Source organism: Trypanosoma conorhini (genome assembly GCF_003719485.1).
Source record: "Trypanosoma conorhini strain 025E chromosome Unknown Tco_14.4_contig_00158, whole genome shotgun sequence".
Taxonomy (NCBI): Eukaryota; Euglenozoa; class Kinetoplastea; order Trypanosomatida; family Trypanosomatidae; genus Trypanosoma; species Trypanosoma conorhini.
In genome coordinates, this window is record NW_021704242.1 from 9,981 (window position 1) to 24,809 (window position 14,829).

General features: G+C 59.3%; 9 protein-coding genes across 9 annotated transcripts, besides 14 other annotated features; all 9 read right to left on the bottom strand.

Moving 5' to 3' along the window:
* The first annotated feature begins 277 nt into the window (after positions 1 to 277).
* Positions 278 to 331: a microsatellite.
* A 180-nt stretch (positions 332 to 511) lies between these two features.
* On the bottom strand, positions 512 to 1,102 carry Tco025E_03477 (uncharacterized protein; the record flags this gene model as incomplete). Its single annotated transcript, XM_029370395.1, has 1 exon — positions 512 to 1,102. One exon carries the CDS (start codon positions 1,100 to 1,102, stop codon positions 512 to 514), a length of 591 nt encoding a protein of 196 aa, XP_029229530.1.
* Positions 1,103 to 1,340: 238 nt separating this feature from the next.
* Positions 1,341 to 1,373: a microsatellite.
* A 198-nt stretch (positions 1,374 to 1,571) lies between these two features.
* On the bottom strand, positions 1,572 to 2,390 carry Tco025E_03478 (chaperone protein DNAJ; the record flags this gene model as incomplete). Its single annotated transcript, XM_029370396.1, has 1 exon — positions 1,572 to 2,390. One exon carries the CDS (start codon positions 2,388 to 2,390, stop codon positions 1,572 to 1,574), a length of 819 nt encoding a protein of 272 aa, XP_029229531.1.
* Positions 2,391 to 2,615: 225 nt separating this feature from the next.
* Positions 2,616 to 2,645: a microsatellite.
* A 95-nt stretch (positions 2,646 to 2,740) lies between these two features.
* Tco025E_03479 (uncharacterized protein) lies at positions 2,741 to 3,508 on the bottom strand (the record flags this gene model as incomplete). Its single annotated transcript, XM_029370397.1, has 1 exon — positions 2,741 to 3,508. One exon carries the CDS (start codon positions 3,506 to 3,508, stop codon positions 2,741 to 2,743), a length of 768 nt encoding a protein of 255 aa, XP_029229532.1.
* Positions 3,509 to 3,521: 13 nt separating this feature from the next.
* Positions 3,522 to 3,545: a microsatellite.
* Positions 3,546 to 3,921: 376 nt separating this feature from the next.
* Positions 3,922 to 3,947: a microsatellite.
* A 204-nt stretch (positions 3,948 to 4,151) lies between these two features.
* Tco025E_03480 (putative protein kinase) lies at positions 4,152 to 5,789 on the bottom strand (the record flags this gene model as incomplete). The annotated part of the gene is made up of 1 exon (XM_029370398.1): positions 4,152 to 5,789. The coding sequence occupies one exon, from the start codon at positions 5,787 to 5,789 to the stop codon at positions 4,152 to 4,154; it is 1,638 nt and encodes a 545-aa protein (XP_029229533.1).
* Positions 5,790 to 5,841: 52 nt separating this feature from the next.
* Positions 5,842 to 5,874: a microsatellite.
* Positions 5,875 to 5,877: 3 nt separating this feature from the next.
* Positions 5,878 to 5,924: a microsatellite.
* A 160-nt stretch (positions 5,925 to 6,084) lies between these two features.
* Positions 6,085 to 6,130: a microsatellite.
* A 392-nt stretch (positions 6,131 to 6,522) lies between these two features.
* On the bottom strand, positions 6,523 to 7,095 carry Tco025E_03481 (ADP-ribosylation factor; the record flags this gene model as incomplete). Its single annotated transcript, XM_029370399.1, has 1 exon — positions 6,523 to 7,095. One exon carries the CDS (start codon positions 7,093 to 7,095, stop codon positions 6,523 to 6,525), a length of 573 nt encoding a protein of 190 aa, XP_029229534.1.
* Positions 7,096 to 7,295: 200 nt separating this feature from the next.
* Positions 7,296 to 7,340: a microsatellite.
* A 176-nt stretch (positions 7,341 to 7,516) lies between these two features.
* Positions 7,517 to 7,550: a microsatellite.
* Positions 7,551 to 7,653: 103 nt separating this feature from the next.
* Tco025E_03482 (cell wall surface anchor family protein) lies at positions 7,654 to 8,859 on the bottom strand (the record flags this gene model as incomplete). The annotated part of the gene is made up of 1 exon (XM_029370400.1): positions 7,654 to 8,859. One exon carries the CDS (start codon positions 8,857 to 8,859, stop codon positions 7,654 to 7,656), a length of 1,206 nt encoding a protein of 401 aa, XP_029229535.1.
* Positions 8,860 to 9,055: 196 nt separating this feature from the next.
* Positions 9,056 to 9,098: a microsatellite.
* Positions 9,099 to 9,213: 115 nt separating this feature from the next.
* Positions 9,214 to 10,752, bottom strand: Tco025E_03483 (uncharacterized protein; the record flags this gene model as incomplete). Its single annotated transcript, XM_029370401.1, has 1 exon — positions 9,214 to 10,752. The coding sequence occupies one exon, from the start codon at positions 10,750 to 10,752 to the stop codon at positions 9,214 to 9,216; it is 1,539 nt and encodes a 512-aa protein (XP_029229536.1).
* A 260-nt stretch (positions 10,753 to 11,012) lies between these two features.
* On the bottom strand, positions 11,013 to 12,266 carry Tco025E_03484 (uncharacterized protein; the record flags this gene model as incomplete). The annotated part of the gene is made up of 1 exon (XM_029370402.1): positions 11,013 to 12,266. One exon carries the CDS (start codon positions 12,264 to 12,266, stop codon positions 11,013 to 11,015), a length of 1,254 nt encoding a protein of 417 aa, XP_029229537.1.
* A 475-nt stretch (positions 12,267 to 12,741) lies between these two features.
* Positions 12,742 to 12,775: a microsatellite.
* Positions 12,776 to 13,247: 472 nt separating this feature from the next.
* Tco025E_03485 (uncharacterized protein) lies at positions 13,248 to 14,195 on the bottom strand (the record flags this gene model as incomplete). The annotated part of the gene is made up of 1 exon (XM_029370403.1): positions 13,248 to 14,195. The coding sequence occupies one exon, from the start codon at positions 14,193 to 14,195 to the stop codon at positions 13,248 to 13,250; it is 948 nt and encodes a 315-aa protein (XP_029229538.1).
* Positions 14,196 to 14,281: 86 nt separating this feature from the next.
* Positions 14,282 to 14,304: a microsatellite.
* A 253-nt stretch (positions 14,305 to 14,557) lies between these two features.
* Positions 14,558 to 14,592: a sequence feature (G-rich).
* The last annotated feature ends 237 nt before the right edge of the window (positions 14,593 to 14,829 follow it).

Sequence of the window (14,829 nt, forward strand, 5' to 3'; positions counted from 1 at the left end):
CAGAGGAGGATGTGGCGCTTGTCTGGGCGTGGGGGGAAAACGTTCGACTTGACGCCTCGATCATCACATGGTTTTCAGGGGGAAGTAAAGAGGGAGTGGGAAAGAAAAAGATGCTTTATGAAGCCTTTGTGTGCCAAAAAGTAAAAAAGGAAAAAAAAAACTGAGCGCAACTAGCCAGCCTGCAGAACCTGAGCTTCCTCGTTTATTTGCTTCATTTACCTTAGTTCGATCTGTGAGCACAAGGAGAGTGCAGACGGTAGGAGTGTCGTGTTGACTGCTTCCTTCCCCCTTTCATTCTTTCTTTCTCTCTCCCGCATCCTTCCTTCTTCCTCAGTCGCGGGGTAGATTGAGGAATACAGAGGTACAAAGCATGAAACACAAAAGGAAGTAGAACTGTTGCAATCATGTGTGCTGAGACGGTAATGGGCTTCGTATTTTGTTTGCCCTTTGATTTGGACCTTGCGATTTACTCTCACTCCAGCACGGGTCTTAAGAGCACGGGGCCCCAGTTTTACTCTCCACCGCGGGAGCACCACCGCGAGAGGAAAGATAGTGCGGCTAACACAGACCACGTGACGCCACCGTTCCTGTGGTTGTTCGCCATTTGCTCCGCCTCACGGGGAGGCGCACACCGGGGCGGTGCCATCATGGGGTCCCCTACGGTTGGTTCATCGCACACGCCGTGAACGCTGCCGCTCTCCGCGGCATCTGCAGTCAAGCCAGTGCTGTTGACGCCCTTGTACCGCCTTCGTCGCCGTGTATCACGCGCCGACAGCATGGGGATTCCCTCACCCAGCATGGGTTTCATGCAGACAGGGCATATGGACGCCCGCTGCCTCCAACTCTCCAGACACTGCAGGTGAAAGCCATGCCCACACACAAAAACGATTGCAGGGTTGTCTAGCGTGAATCGCTCCAAGCAAATGGGGCAAGATGACAAGTGGTACTCGCCCACTACAAAAGTATCCTCGCACTTGTCAGTCTTCCCCGGGTCGCCGCAGCTAGAAAAACTGCCAGCGTTAGACGCAAGTCCCTTGGGAGATGAGAGAGAGTCGGAACTTGGGAGGCATGCCAAGGGCTTCTCCTTTTCGGGCGGATCCATGGGCGTTGGCAGGGCGCGCTAATGCTTTCCCCGCCTTTTTTCTCACCCCCTTCGTGTGTTCTCTTTCGGTGTTGCTAGTGGCGACTGTCTGGGCCCTGTTTGGCCGAACGTTCCCTGTGGATGTGTGCCTTGCTTCTCCTCCGCGCCCACGTGGGCCGGGAGGAGTTACTACTACTGCGCTTCACGGGACCGCGGAGGTGTGCGCGCCTTCCCACACACACGACCCTCCAGCCGCCCCAAAGCAAAAACGAAAAACAAAAACAAAAAAAAATCTTCCACGGCGCCAAGAGAAGCTGCGCGGGTGTCGAAAAGAAAGGGAGTGTGCAGTGAAAGGGCGACGAAGAAGTAAGTCCCCCCTCCCTCCCCCCAGACGCAGCGACGCAGCGACAAAACAAATGTAGGCGGTGCGTAAAGTGCAAGGGGGTCAAAACATGACAGAAAAGAGGTGGATAGAAAAACGGCGCAATCGTCACGCCTCTCGCTCTTTCCCCACTTCGTCCCCACGGCTGCCGCCGCTGCTGCCGTTGTTGTTGTTGCCGTGCACGAACCGGCCGGGGAATAAAAGCCGCTTCACTACCGTCGGTGCGAGGCGCTTTGGGTCGGTGTCCACCGGGATCCCCTCCAGGCGCTGGCGCTCCTCCTCCTTCTCCTGCGCCACCATGAAGGCGTAGAACTCGGGGTCAAAAAAGCGCAGCGCCAGCTCGAGAAACTGACGCACCACAACAATCGAGAAGACAACCCCCACAGCGCCCATCACGGCGTAGGAGAAGAGAGCGAACAGCGTGACACGATCCACCCGCCGCGTGAGGCCCTTCGAGGTGCTCAGGAGGCTACGGTAAAGCGCGGGGGCGGACCCATTTTGATGCCACAAGCTCGTCGGCGTGGTCGCCATCTTGTACGCCGTCTGAATCATCTCGTACTCCGCCTTTGCCTCTCCCGCCGCCGTGTCGGGGTGCGTGGCAAAGACGAGATCCCGGTAGCGTGAGCGGACCTCCGTCAGCTCTGCGTGCTCCGGCAGCCCCATCACGCGCAGCGGGGAGCCGTGCCGCCGCAACCACAACTGTTCCCGCTCCAACTCCTGCACCCGCTCCATGCCGGCCTGAAGGTTTATTGCCAAGCTTCTATGGAGACTACGCGGAGTGACGGTAACGTACAAGCGGCGAAACAGCCGGGCAAGACGGCCAGGGCGGTAACTGTGATGCTCGCCCGTCGTCGCCCGCCGCAGCGAAGTCAATGTGCATGAGGCAGAAATCCTCACGCGGCCGGCGCCACCCCGCAGCGCGGGCATTTCTTACTACTGAGCCTCCTAAAGCGGCGCTGTGGGGTGGCGGCACACGTCACAGATGCGAAAGAAAAAGTAAGTTAGCGGCATGGCGCCGTGCCGTTAATAGTTGCACCCGGCCAAGTATGTAAACCTCTTCGCCCAGTGCAGAGCAGTAGCAACAGGTTAGCCACGCATCCACGCACGCGCACATACACGCAGAGGAAGAAAGAGAGGGAAGTAGGACAAATAATATATATATATATATATATATATATATATGTTTTTACGTGTGTGCGTGCCAAAGAGTGAGAGTGCCCTGTCGAGAGATGTTTTTATGCGAATTTAAGTACAAAAGCAAACAAACGGGAAACAGACTAAAGAGCGTAAAAACGACACAACACTGCCCGAGAGTCAAACTTGCTGCCGTGCAATTCACTAACAACCCTGGCGGCCTTTGCTTCTGAGGAAAATGTACACACGAAGGCAACATGGTCATCAAAAGGCACATCCGCACCCTGCTCAAGTCGTGGCCTCTTCTTTGACCTCGCCTGGTCCTCGCCTGCGCCGTCGCCGCCGCCGCCGTCGCCTTGCGCGTCTTTTTCCTTTTCCTGCACCTTCCCGGCGTTGTCGCCCCTGGCGTCGCGGCTGCCGTCTTCGTCGTCCACCAGAATCGTGTGCTGCGCCACCTTCTCCTTCGCGATCTCCTCCACCTTCTCCAGCACCGCCGTCACCAGCCCCTGCAGCGCACCTTCCGCCAGCAGCTGCCGGTAGGCCTCGAGGGAGACGACGTTGGTGATAAGCACGTGCGGCGACGGTGCCCCGGCGGCGTTCAGGTTGCCAGATTCCAGTAGCCGCTTTCGCTTCTTGTAGAGCGCCTTCTCCCTCTTCCGCTGCTCCCACCGCTTCTCGATGTCGCTCACGATAAACCGCACAATGTCCTCCACGGCCAGGTGCTGCAAAGGCACCTCCTTCAGGACGCGGTTCATCCAAAAGCCGGCCACGGCGTCCCACTGCTTCTCAAAGAAGTGATGATTCGGACGTCCCTTCACGCTCTCGGGTATTTGAAGTTCCTGCCGGGTAAACTGCAGCCGCTTGCCCGTGCTCCCCCAAATCACCAGCGCAGAGGAGGCGGATGCTTCCATTGCCCTAACTTACCTCTCTCTCTCTCTCTCTCTCTCTGGGTGTGTGTGCGTATAATATATATGTGCGCCTGTGTGCCCGTACGGGAGATAATGAAAATTAGTTCCTTTTTTTTTGCTGCTTGTGCGCGCAGCGAGCGGAGCGCGGCGCCTCCTCCTCCTTCTCACTCTTCTAAGCCACCAAAAAAGAGGCGAATGTATACAGGAAAGTTGTGTCTCACACACATCGATGCCGTTGATGCCTTGACAAGGACGTTTTCTGCCCTCCGCTTCATCATATCCTTTGATATATATATTTTTTCTTCTTCTTCTGCTGTTTGATACATAAAAAAAAAATAAGGTATGCAACTCCAAAGGCTGCGCTGTTTCCATCACTGCCTCTCTGCGTGTCGGTCTGCCCGAGAGTCCGTCGTCTTTTGTTGTTGTTGTTGTTGTTGTTTTTCCTTTCTTCTCTTAGGTAGACTAGTTTTCCTTACTTTTTCACACGCCCAAGGTGGCATAAACACATGCGATCTCTTCTGTTCATCATTTGGCCTTTTATTGCTGGTGTAATTCCCCTCCGACTCCCTCGGCGACTGCGCAGTTGCGTCCCCGCCTGCGACGCACGGAGGGACTTGGCTGCGAGTAAACGGCATGTGCGTGCCGGTTACTTCTCCAAGCGGCGTTTCGCAGGAGAGATGGGTGGGAGGCGCGGCGCGGACGGATGCGAGGAGCGCAGGCGGGAGAAGGAGGAGTGCACCAGCCCAAGCTGCTGCCGCGGGCTGGGGACCCGGAAGTTCTTCAGCTGCGTGGAGCTGTTGGGCTCCAGGGTGCGCGCCACGGGAGTCAACTGGGGGGTGAGGGCGGCGGCGGGGGACGCGCCAGACTTCTCCTTGAGGGCGGCGGCTATCTGCGAGAGAGTCTCGGCGGTGATGAACGTCCCGTCCAGCCCCAAGTGAAGCAGCTTCGACTGCGGGCTCCGCGCAATGCGCAGCAGTGCGCGACCGGCGAGCGCCGGAACAGGGTTGAAGGACAAGTTCAGCGAGAGCAGTGTTGGGTGTTGGCTGACCGTCTTTGCCAACTGCTGGAACACAGTGAGACTATCGATGTTGTTGTTGCTCACGTCAAGTGCCTCGATGGTGCGGCTGGCCTCCACCATGGGCAGCAAAAGGCTCACCCCGCGCGGGCACTTCGCAAACACGCCACTGCAGTCAAGCGTGGGGGAGGGCGGCTCATACACCCCTGACACCGCAAAACGAAAGTTGCGCAATATTGTACAGGCACCACAGGCATTCCGCTCCAGCATGCGACAGTAGCGAAGATAACACAGGCGGTGAGCCGCCATAAGCGCAATGACGGCGGCCCTAAAAATACTTCGAGGTCGCAAACCGCGTTTTTCCGGTTCCGCCTCCTCTACTATGGACTCCCCCATATTCATGCCTAATTTGATCCACGGCTGCTTCAAAGCCTCACGCGCGCTAAGGCGGCGGGTGGGGTCCGCGACGAGCAGCTTTGAGATAAAGTCACGCAGCCCTGTCGACGTATCCGCTATCTTTCCAGTTTTTAGGTTGCAACGCGCGCTACAAATTGCCTCTTTGATCTCCTTTTGGTTTCGCCCCGCAAACGGGTACTCCCCGGTGACCATAAGATACACCATCACGCCTAGCGCCCACATGTCCACCGGTCTGCCGTAGCTGGCCTCGCAAAATATCTCCGGCGCCATAAAGACGGTGGTGCCGCAGAAGGACATGAGGCATTGGTCCGACCACACAAGCACGGAAAAACCAAAGTCGGATATCTTACACACCAAATCGCCCCCCGAAAGCAGGCAGTTCTCCGGCTTCAGGTCGCGGTGGACAATCCCCTTTTGGTGTATAAACTCCAGCGCCAGCAGCAGCTGCGTCGTGATACGGCGCGTCTTTGTCTCACTAAAACTTCCATCGCGGAGAAGGGCGTGCCGCAGCTCTCCCCCTGGCATATACTCCATCACAATCCACAGATTTTCCTCGTCCTGAAACGTCTCTTCGAGCCGCACAATGTTAGGGTGAATGAGGAGGCTCATCGTCTCCACCTCCCCCATCACCCCTTTAAGCCCTTTCGAGCCCGCCTGCTTCTTGTTGATGATTTTCACACCGTACGGGCATCGCAGCGGGTCAAACCGACGGTGGCACTTCCAGACAGTCCCGTACGCCCCTTTTCCAATCTCCTCCACGAGTTCGTAGCGTTGATTAAACGAAACACACTTTGCCAAAGAAGAGCCCGAACGCGCCTCCGTCAGCGTCGACTGCAATGCCTGGAAATCCATTTTCTGCAGCCTTTCCTACGTGGCACCGCTCTCCCACACTCTCGCGCCCTGGATATATATATATATGTATATATATATGTATATACCAGTGTGTGTGTGTGTGTGTAGGTGCGTGTGTGTGTGTGGTGTGTGTGTATTTTTACCCGTGGAGAGGGAGACAGAGAGAAGGGGAAACCCCCTTCGTTATGTTCGGCGCGCCCAGTCTCCCCTTCTAACTGAGCCCCACCACGCCAGCGAACCACCTCGCGGGTGTAGCTTATAGGAAAGAGGGCACGCCACCATGAAACGCACACGTAGAAAGAGAGAGAGAGAGAGACGAGACGAGACGAAACGAGGCGAGAAATAACAGTGGCACGCACCCACCAACTCACACGCCATGCGGCGCCTGTCGTTCGGGCCGCAGCAAAAGGGAGGCAGTTGAGAAACGAGCAAAAGGGAAAAGAAGATACAAAAAAAAAAGAGTGGACAAAAGGAATAAATACGAAAAAGTTGCTCAGTGGAGTGGAGTGGGGTGGAGGGGGCGGGGCAAACATTTTGTGCCTTTCACAGCCAATCAGACCTCCCCCCGCCCATTCAGCCACACCTACAGACGACTCAAAGTCAGAAAAGGGCGAACAAACCACGTACGGGCAATCGAACAACAACGACGACGACAAGAATGGAAGGGAAAAAACAACAAGCACATGCAGCACCGTCTGCGTCAGTGGGTGTCGCGCCCGAATGGTGACGACATCTACGCGGCGTTGGTGACGGTGCCCCGCTCGCGCAGCTTGTCACAGAGCCAATCCATGCCCTCAATGAGCCCCTCGCCGGTCTTTGCGCTGCTCTTCACGATTGTCCAGGTGCGACTCGTCAGCGACGCGACCCCGAGCAGCTGCGCAACATCCGTCTCGCTCGCCGCGCCCACCATGTCCTGCTTGTTGGCGAAGATAAGCAGCAGGCTCTCCCGCAGCTCGTCCTCGTCTAGCAGGTTGTACAACTCGTGCTTGGCGACCCCCATGCGGTCCTTGTCGCTACTGTCCACAACGTAAATGATGGCGTCGGTGTCGGTGAAGTAGCAGCGCCAGAACGGCCGAATATTTGCCTGGCCGCCCAAATCCCACACCTCAAACGATATGTTCTTGTAGTTCACCGTCTCCAGGTTGAACCCCACCGTGGGAACGGTGGAGACAACGTTGCCTAACTGCAGACGGTACAAAATAGACGTCTTCCCTGCATTGTCGAGGCCTAAAATCAGTACACGAACTTTCTTGTCCGCAGGCACAATGCCCAACGCCGCCTTCAGCCGCGAGAGCCAAGCACCCATGACTGGCAAGGCCCTAAGCCGCGATTTCACAAAAATATGCTTGTGTTTGTTTTTTTGTTTTTTGTTTATTGCTTTCTTCGGTGTTCTCCTTCTGTTATCTCGCCCCCTTCTTGGCGTCAGCCCCCGCCCTCTCCCTTTTTTAATAGCTGCCGCTGCTTTCCCCTGCTCTCCTGCGCCTTCCCGTTCCCCCGTCACTCCTCGTCTTTTGTTTTTGTCTTTCCTCTTGCCTTCTTCTTTTTTTGTTTATTCTCCGCCACCTCAGTTTCCTCCCTGCCTCAAACTCCACGCACGACGAGATTGACGCCTCCTCAACTCCCGCGAAGGACGAAACGGAAAAAAAAAAGCGGAAAAACGACATGCATGCCAGCAGACAGGACGAAGCGCACAGCGCGCCCACTGTGCGGGACGGTGCAAACCACCGGCAGCCCGCAGGCACGCACACACACGCACGCACGGGGCAGCGGCACCACCCGCCGCCCCTCTGACAACGTCACAAGACGAGGAGAGCCACAGCAAGAAAATTCCTTCCACCGCCAGAAGTCGCAATATTTGCCCCGCCTACGACCGAAGGAGGTCCGACCAGACGGACATAAAGACGGACGCCAAGGAGGTGGTGGCGGGCGGCATGAGACGGTCGGCCGACGGGGCAGCAAGGTAGCGTGCGGCGCCAAGGTGGGCCCGCGGCGTTGCCTGCAGGTAGGACGGCCACGTCACATTATTGCCGGTGATCCTGAGCTGCAGCGTGCCGGGCCCGGCGTCCGTGGGCTGCCCCAAATGAAGCGACACTTTAGTCAGCGCCGTGCGGTACGCGGCGCAGCTGGCGCGCACGGCGGCGTCAAGGGCGCAGAGCGTCACCAGGCTGCTCGCTGGACCACTTTCTCTAAAAAACGTCGCGCTGCCGTCGCTGCTGCGGGATTCAACGAGGGACTTTTTGGCTTCCCAGGCGCTGAAGAGCCACGCCACTGCCTTGGAGGCGCCCTTCTCCTTCGCCATGGTGCTGAACTCACTCCACGAGCTCACCGAGAAGGTGACCGCGGGGTCGTAGAAGGACGACAAGTAGAGCACAATACGCAGCCCGGGCTCTGCCAAGACTTGGGACGTGGACGCATCATCCACCGCGAGGCTGTACCCCTTTTCAAGGAAGTGCACCACCGCCGACTGCTTCAGGCGCTGCAGACGCGCAGGGTCGTGACTGCCCAAGTACGTCAGCGCCGAGGCCAGGTTGGTTGAACTGGCCAGCGCGAGATACACCACAGTGTCGCCGGCAGACATGCCGGCGAGCACTGCATGGAGCGCCTCCGATGCGTTCATCTCCACTTTACATGACTTGGCGGGAAGGTGGTACGCCGCGCCGAAGCAACTCGTGACATCGGCACGGGAGTACGCCATCCCACGGCGCAGCGCATCGTGCGGTGTGGCGGGAAACCCCTGACTGTGGCCACACCCACCGCGCGACAGCGACGCGTCGTACGCGTCGGCCGCCGCCTGCACTGCCCCCACCGACACAGTGACGTCCGCCAGCTGCGCAAGGGAGAGAAAGCGGCAGAGATTGCGTGCCAGCGTCGCGGCGTGGCCCCACGTCACCCCGGAGACGGTGACAAGACTCAGCTGGCCGCGCAGTTTCGGGCTCTGGGCGATGCTTGTGAGCGCGGCGTAGTCCTCCACCGAGCCATCCACGTCCACAACGATGTGCTGCCGGGCCGCAGCCAAAAGCGGGAGAGAACCCAGCAGCAAAAACAGCAGCGACAACGGCGCCACCCTCATGACTCCCCCCGCCTAGCCCTGTACTGGCACGGCAGGTGAACGCGTCCAGCAAGCAGAAAATGTAACCGCAAGAAATCCTAAACAGAAAAGTCAAGGAGGAGAGAGGGAGAAGGGCAAGAAACGAATGCTGCATAAACCGTCTTCTCCCCAAAGAGACTGAAATGCGCCAGAACCAACTTTTTTTTTTACATACTACGTGTGTTTGCTTTTTGTGTGTGTGTGTGTGATTTTGCGTCTGTCGCCGCTCCAGATTGCTTCTTCTTCCTCCACGGAATCTCGCCCCCTTTCACTGAAGTGGGGGGCCGCAACAAAAAAAAAACGCAGCCCCCTCCCTCAAGCCCTTTCCCTCTTCACTCACTCCTCTTCATCGGCCAGGACGCACACCACGTTGTTTTCCATCTGGAAGCCGCAGCCCCAGCGCTGCGGGTGGATCAACTCCTCGTCCGTCGCGGGGCCGGCGGGGCTCAGCTGCCGGCAGTAGCGCAGCGCCTCCAGCGTGAACTCGCACTCCAGTGGCACCGGGTCATCTTCCAGCAGAAGGCCGTAATGCCGGCGGTCATCGTCTGAGAGCCACGCCTCTGCACTGAGGCGGCTAAACGCACGCAGGCTACTGCCGCTGGTGGAGGAGGCACTCTTCCGCTGCACCACCCCGCGACTAGCCCCCGTCACGTACGCGACGCCGCGGCCGGCGGCCCCCGCCGTCTCCACCCCGGCCCCTGCGGCACGTTCGTGGGTGAAGCGCAGCTCAAAGTGCTCGACGGGGCTCTCCTCGACGAGGTGCCGCACGAGGCCCAGCACAAGCTGCGGCAGCACAATGCACGGGGTCGCCACCAACGACCAGACAAGTCGGCGCCGGCCGCCCTCCGAGAGCAGCCCCACCTCGCACAGCCGCAGCGCAGGGGCGCTCCACGCACTGCCGGCGAAGCGCAGCGAGGAAACAAGTGTCACACTGACGTTTCGCATGAAACGCTCGGCGACGACGCCGTCGGGGGACGGCATCGCTGCCACCGCATCACTCACCTCGTGAGTCGGCGAGGTGGTGTGCAGCGGCAGGTTCACAAACACGTCCCAGAGGGCAAAGACGGGGTTGACCTCCGTCATTGTCAACCTCTCTGGCTCAGTCACCAACGCGGATCCCAACACCCACTCCAGCTCCACTCCCACATCCTGCGCACGCTGCGTAAAGTATTGCTGCGTCACCCTTGAAGAGGCACAGAGGCAAAGGCAAAGGCGAGCATGCTCAACGGCCAGCATCGCCATTAAATCCTTCAGCCGAGGGTGGTCTGTGAGGCGCACAAAGAACACGTGATGTGTGCACGCCTCTTGCGCGGACACGGAGCAGCAGCGATCACGCAGCTCAGTGAAGCGGTAAAAAACATCCTGTAGCGCTTGAAGGTACGCCCAGTAGTCCAACTCGGTGGTTGCCACGGCCGAGGCAAGCGTAGACGCCCCGGTGTGCCGGCGGGAAGCTTCTGCAGGATAAAGAAGAGGGTTACAGCTTGACTGCAGAGAAGTTAGGTAATACGTACTGCCATATTTTGTGACAGCATCCTGTATCAGTGCCTGCAGCTTCGGAAGCCTGTTGAGAAGTTCGGCGTCATTCAAATCTTCCGCGGCGCCCTCCCCGGGCGCGGCCACGTTCATCACCAGCTGCAGGCCTTGCATCATGGCGTAAAAGGGCACGCTGGGGTAAGTGCGCCACCCTCTGCTTCGCTGCACCGCTGGCGCTGAGGGCGCGGCTGGAGGCGCAATCGCGATGAAAGGCCGCCGCACGCCACCGTCGTCGTCGTCGACGTCCTGGCCGCTGCCCGTCGCGGTCGGTGTGGTGCCGCCCAACACACCGTGGCGAAACGCAGCGGACTTAAACGGGGGATGCGACGCCGCGGAGGGCATTGACACTACGCCGCCGCCACCGCACGGGTCCCCTACAGCCGCCACGCACACACACAGAAAGTGTTATATACAATGGAGACAGAGAGAAGTAAAAGCAGGCGCCACACAATTGAAAGGCAAGGCCCAACGAGAGCCGACGCAGCCACCAAAGCTGGACGGAAAATGAAAAGAAAAAAAAGAGGGAGGGAACAAAGACACAAATACAGACACAAAGGGGTCATCTCCTCTATGTAGTCGACGCCAGACACGGCCGCAGCCCCTCAGCCCCGCACCGGCTGCAGCGGTTTGCCCCGACTGTGCAGCCGCTCAAGCATGTCGTTAATCCTCGCGTCCAGGCAGCGCACCACGTCGCTGTCAACGTCCAGCGCACCCGCGCTGCCCTCCAGAATCGCCCGCCGCTCGCAACGCAGCCGCTCAATTTCTTTTGCAAGCGGCACGACCTCAGCGGCTGGCGCCTGCGGAGTCGCGTCGTCCAAGGCCTTTTGTTTCTTTGTTTTTCTGGAGTCCGCGACCTCCACCGCGGCGTCCCTCGTCGACTGCTGTCGAAGTTGGCCTTCTAAAGTGCTGTTCAACGACGTGAGCCGCGCCACTTCTTCAACGCCGCGTCGCATTTGTTCTTTGCGTTTGGTGGCCAACGCCGTTAGGCGCCTGTTTTCCTCCTCAAGCTCACGGCAACGCCGTGTCAGCTGCTCCTCACGCTCCGTGTGCCGCCGCTCAAGGCGATCCTGCAACGCCTGCTGCTCCACCGCGAACTCCGTGCGCAGCCGGGCCTCGATGTTGGCCGCCTTCTCAGACGGCCCCGCCAGCTCCCGTGTGCGGAAACGGTGAAACTCCTCCGAGAGGGCCAAGTAGTCGCGCTGCGCCTGCTGCAGCCGCTCCTCCGCCCGCTTCGTCTGCGCCTCGGAGGCCTGTATGCGCTGCTCCTGCAGCGCCACCGCGTGAGCGGCGTCCTCCTTCGCCCGCCTCACTTCCGCCTGCGCCTCGGCCTCCGCCCGCCGCCGCGCGTCCGCCAGCTGCTGACGGGCGTTTCGCAGGTCCTTCTCCATCTCCGCCAGCCGCCACTTTCGCTTCTCTACCTGCTTCTCCTCCTCCACCAGCCGCTGCTCTCTGCGCCCAATCTCGCGCTCCCGCAGCTCGCAGCTATCCGTCGCCTGCTGCTCCCGCGACTTGACAAACTTTGCCAGCGCTGCGAGAGCCTTCTTCTTCTGCTCCTCCAACTCTCGCCGCAGCCGCGCGGCCTGAATGGCCTTCCATAGCTCCACGTCCCACGCCGCACGGTACTCCACCGTTCCGCGGACGTCGGCCGCAACAATCGCCGCCGCCCTCCGCTCCTCGCGGGGGTCAGAAGCCGACGCGGTGGTGGCAGTCGCAGTCGCAGCGGCCGGGGCTGGCCTTGTGGAGGTGGCTGGGGTGCCGCCCGATACCACCGCGGAAGAGGGCGCCGGCTTGGAGGGGGTGGGCGTAGGCGACGACCTAGTGTACGTCTCACTCGCCGACGCACTCAACTCGCTCATTGTGCGGGCGGCAGGGCGGTGGCAGTCCAACGGCGCTCCTGGTGGACCGCTGGGCGTAGAAGTTCCGTCTCCGGTGCAGTGGGGGGAGGGGGGCGTCTACACCGCTCACGCAGTCTACTGCAGCTGCAACGTGGAGCGAGGGGTGGAGTGGTGGGGAAAAAAGAAGCAAAAAACAAGGGAAAGAAAATGACTGACACACGCACAACACGCCCAAGGAGGACGGCCCAGCGAATGTGCACTGCCAGCCCACGGCAGTTGTACTCGTCTGCTCCTCTTTGATGTTGCTGTTTTCTCCTGGGAAAGAAGGATTCAGGCCAGAGGGGAGGTAAAAAGGGCCGTTCCTGCGAAGGGAGCGGAGAGGGCGCAACGGCTGTTCTTGGGGGGGGGGCAAGTCTCCCCCTCAGTTTATCGCTCTGCACCCTCCTGCACTTACACCAGCCGCCACCCTCACCAGCGTCCCTCTCTCGTGGGCGGGTTCTCTCTCTCTTTTTGTTTTCTTTTTTCTTGTTTAATTCCGTTGCTGGTCCGTCCTGCCCCACACCTTATTCATTTCCTTTTGCCGTTCTTCCTTTGCTCATGTCTTCAATTCTTTGCCTCCCTCGGCTCATGACCCTATCTCTCTCTCTCTCCCTTCTTTTTAATTTTCATCCTTTTCCTTTTGTGCTTTCGTCCTTCCCTTCTTCTTCCTCCTCGCTATTACGTTACGTTACCAACAGTCAACTCCATGTATCGCGGCGGCGAAGGAAAAAAAAAAAAACCGGCGGGGGGAGGCGGGGTGCACCTCAACCGCCGCGGCCCTCCCGCCCTTCGCCGCACGTGGGCCCCTTCGCAGATCGCCTCAGGCAGCACCTCCGCCACCAGCGCAATCTCGCCGCAGTTGCCGCCCTCAACCGCCTCCTTGTCCCCCGTCGCCTTCCTTGGCGGCACGGGTTTCCTTTTTTTTTTTTGTGTTTAGTTTTTGCGTGCGGGTGCGTGGTCCGCTCAGGCCCCGTGCTGCAGCATGGCCTGCACGGCGGAAAGCATCGGACTGCCCTCGTAGATCTCCAGCAGCTTCTTCTCCGCCCACTCACGCAGCGCCACCGCCTCCTCCGTCGCCTGTTCACTGTCCGACCGCTTCGAAGCCGACCGCGCCTGCCGCACGACTTCGTTGGCGGTGACCCAGAGACCATACGCGGCCCTGCAGTTGTTTGCGTGGCTGTTAAGGCGCAGCGACTGCGCGTACTCAACGAGGCAGCGCTTGTGGTCGCCTACGATGTAGTACAGCTCCGCCAGTCGGGTGTGGGAGAGGTAGTTGTTGCCGTCGAACAGCATCGCCTCGTCGGCGTAGTGGAGAGACATGCGATAGTCCTCGCAGAGATAGTAGAGGTTGGAGAGCTCGCGGTAGGTGGCGAGGCTGTCGCCGCGGTGCACCTCCAGCAAGGTGTGCCTCTCGCCGTCCTCGTCGGTGTAAACCTGCTGCGTTTCTAGGAGCTCAATGGCCCTCTGGTACTTACCCTCGCTCTTCAGCATGGCGGAAAGGCGCAGGACGGAGAGCTGATCCGACGGGTTGTCCTTCAGGATGGCGCGGTACAGGCGCTCCGCCTCCGCCGCCTTGCCGTCCGCCTCCAAGCACAACCCCTCGAGATGCCGCACCCGCAGCGACTGCCTTCCGAACCACTTCTGCAGAACTGCAAGGTACTGCAGCGCCATGTCCACTCTGCCGCAGTCGAGGGCCGCAATAAGGACCTGCTCGTAGATGCAGGACAGCTCTGCGGACCCCATGCCACCGGTGCCGCCGGCAAGAAGATCCTTCCCTAGCAGAAGCACAACCTTCGCATTGCGAGACGGGTGCTCGCGGTGCTGCCGCAGAAGCTGACGCTTTTGTTCCCTCGAAAGCTGCTTGACGTCAAGCGGCGTCAGAGACTGCAGTGAGACAAGCGACTCGCTCATTTCCCTCCCTCCCTTTTCACTGATGCTGTCTCCCTGATTGCCCTATTTTCCTCTTCTTGCCCTTGCTGTTGTCACGCACAGCCTCTTATATATATATATATATATATATCTCCACCTTCTTCTTTTTTTCTGCTTTGTTTTGGCTTGCAGTGAGCGCTTCCTCCTTGGCTGTGCACGTGGACGTGAGTTGGGGCCGCAGACACACACACAGAGAGAGAGAGGGAGGGGCCGCGAGACCCTCCTCCTTTTTTTATACCTTACGAGGCTCGCAGCGCACCACTGCACTGCCGCAGGAGACGGGGGTGTGAGGGGAGGAGGTGAGGGCCGGCTGACGCAAAGAGAAGCACCCAGACGCAGCGGGAGGGAAAGGGACGGGGAAGGGGAGGGAGGGGGGCAGCCCACGCTGGTCTCCCGCAGCGGCGCAGCGCTTCAGGCGTGAGAGAGAGAAAGAAAAAAAATACGGCGCCGCAGTTATTTGGGAGTACAACACTTGCGCAGGCGCCTTTTTTGCCGCGACGATAAACACAGAATTAAGGCTGGCAGACGCGTAGGGGCGACCTGCACGATTTCCCACGCAGACGCCGCGGGGGGGGGGAAGAGGTGTGAGAGCGACAAACTTGCACTCCCTCCCTCC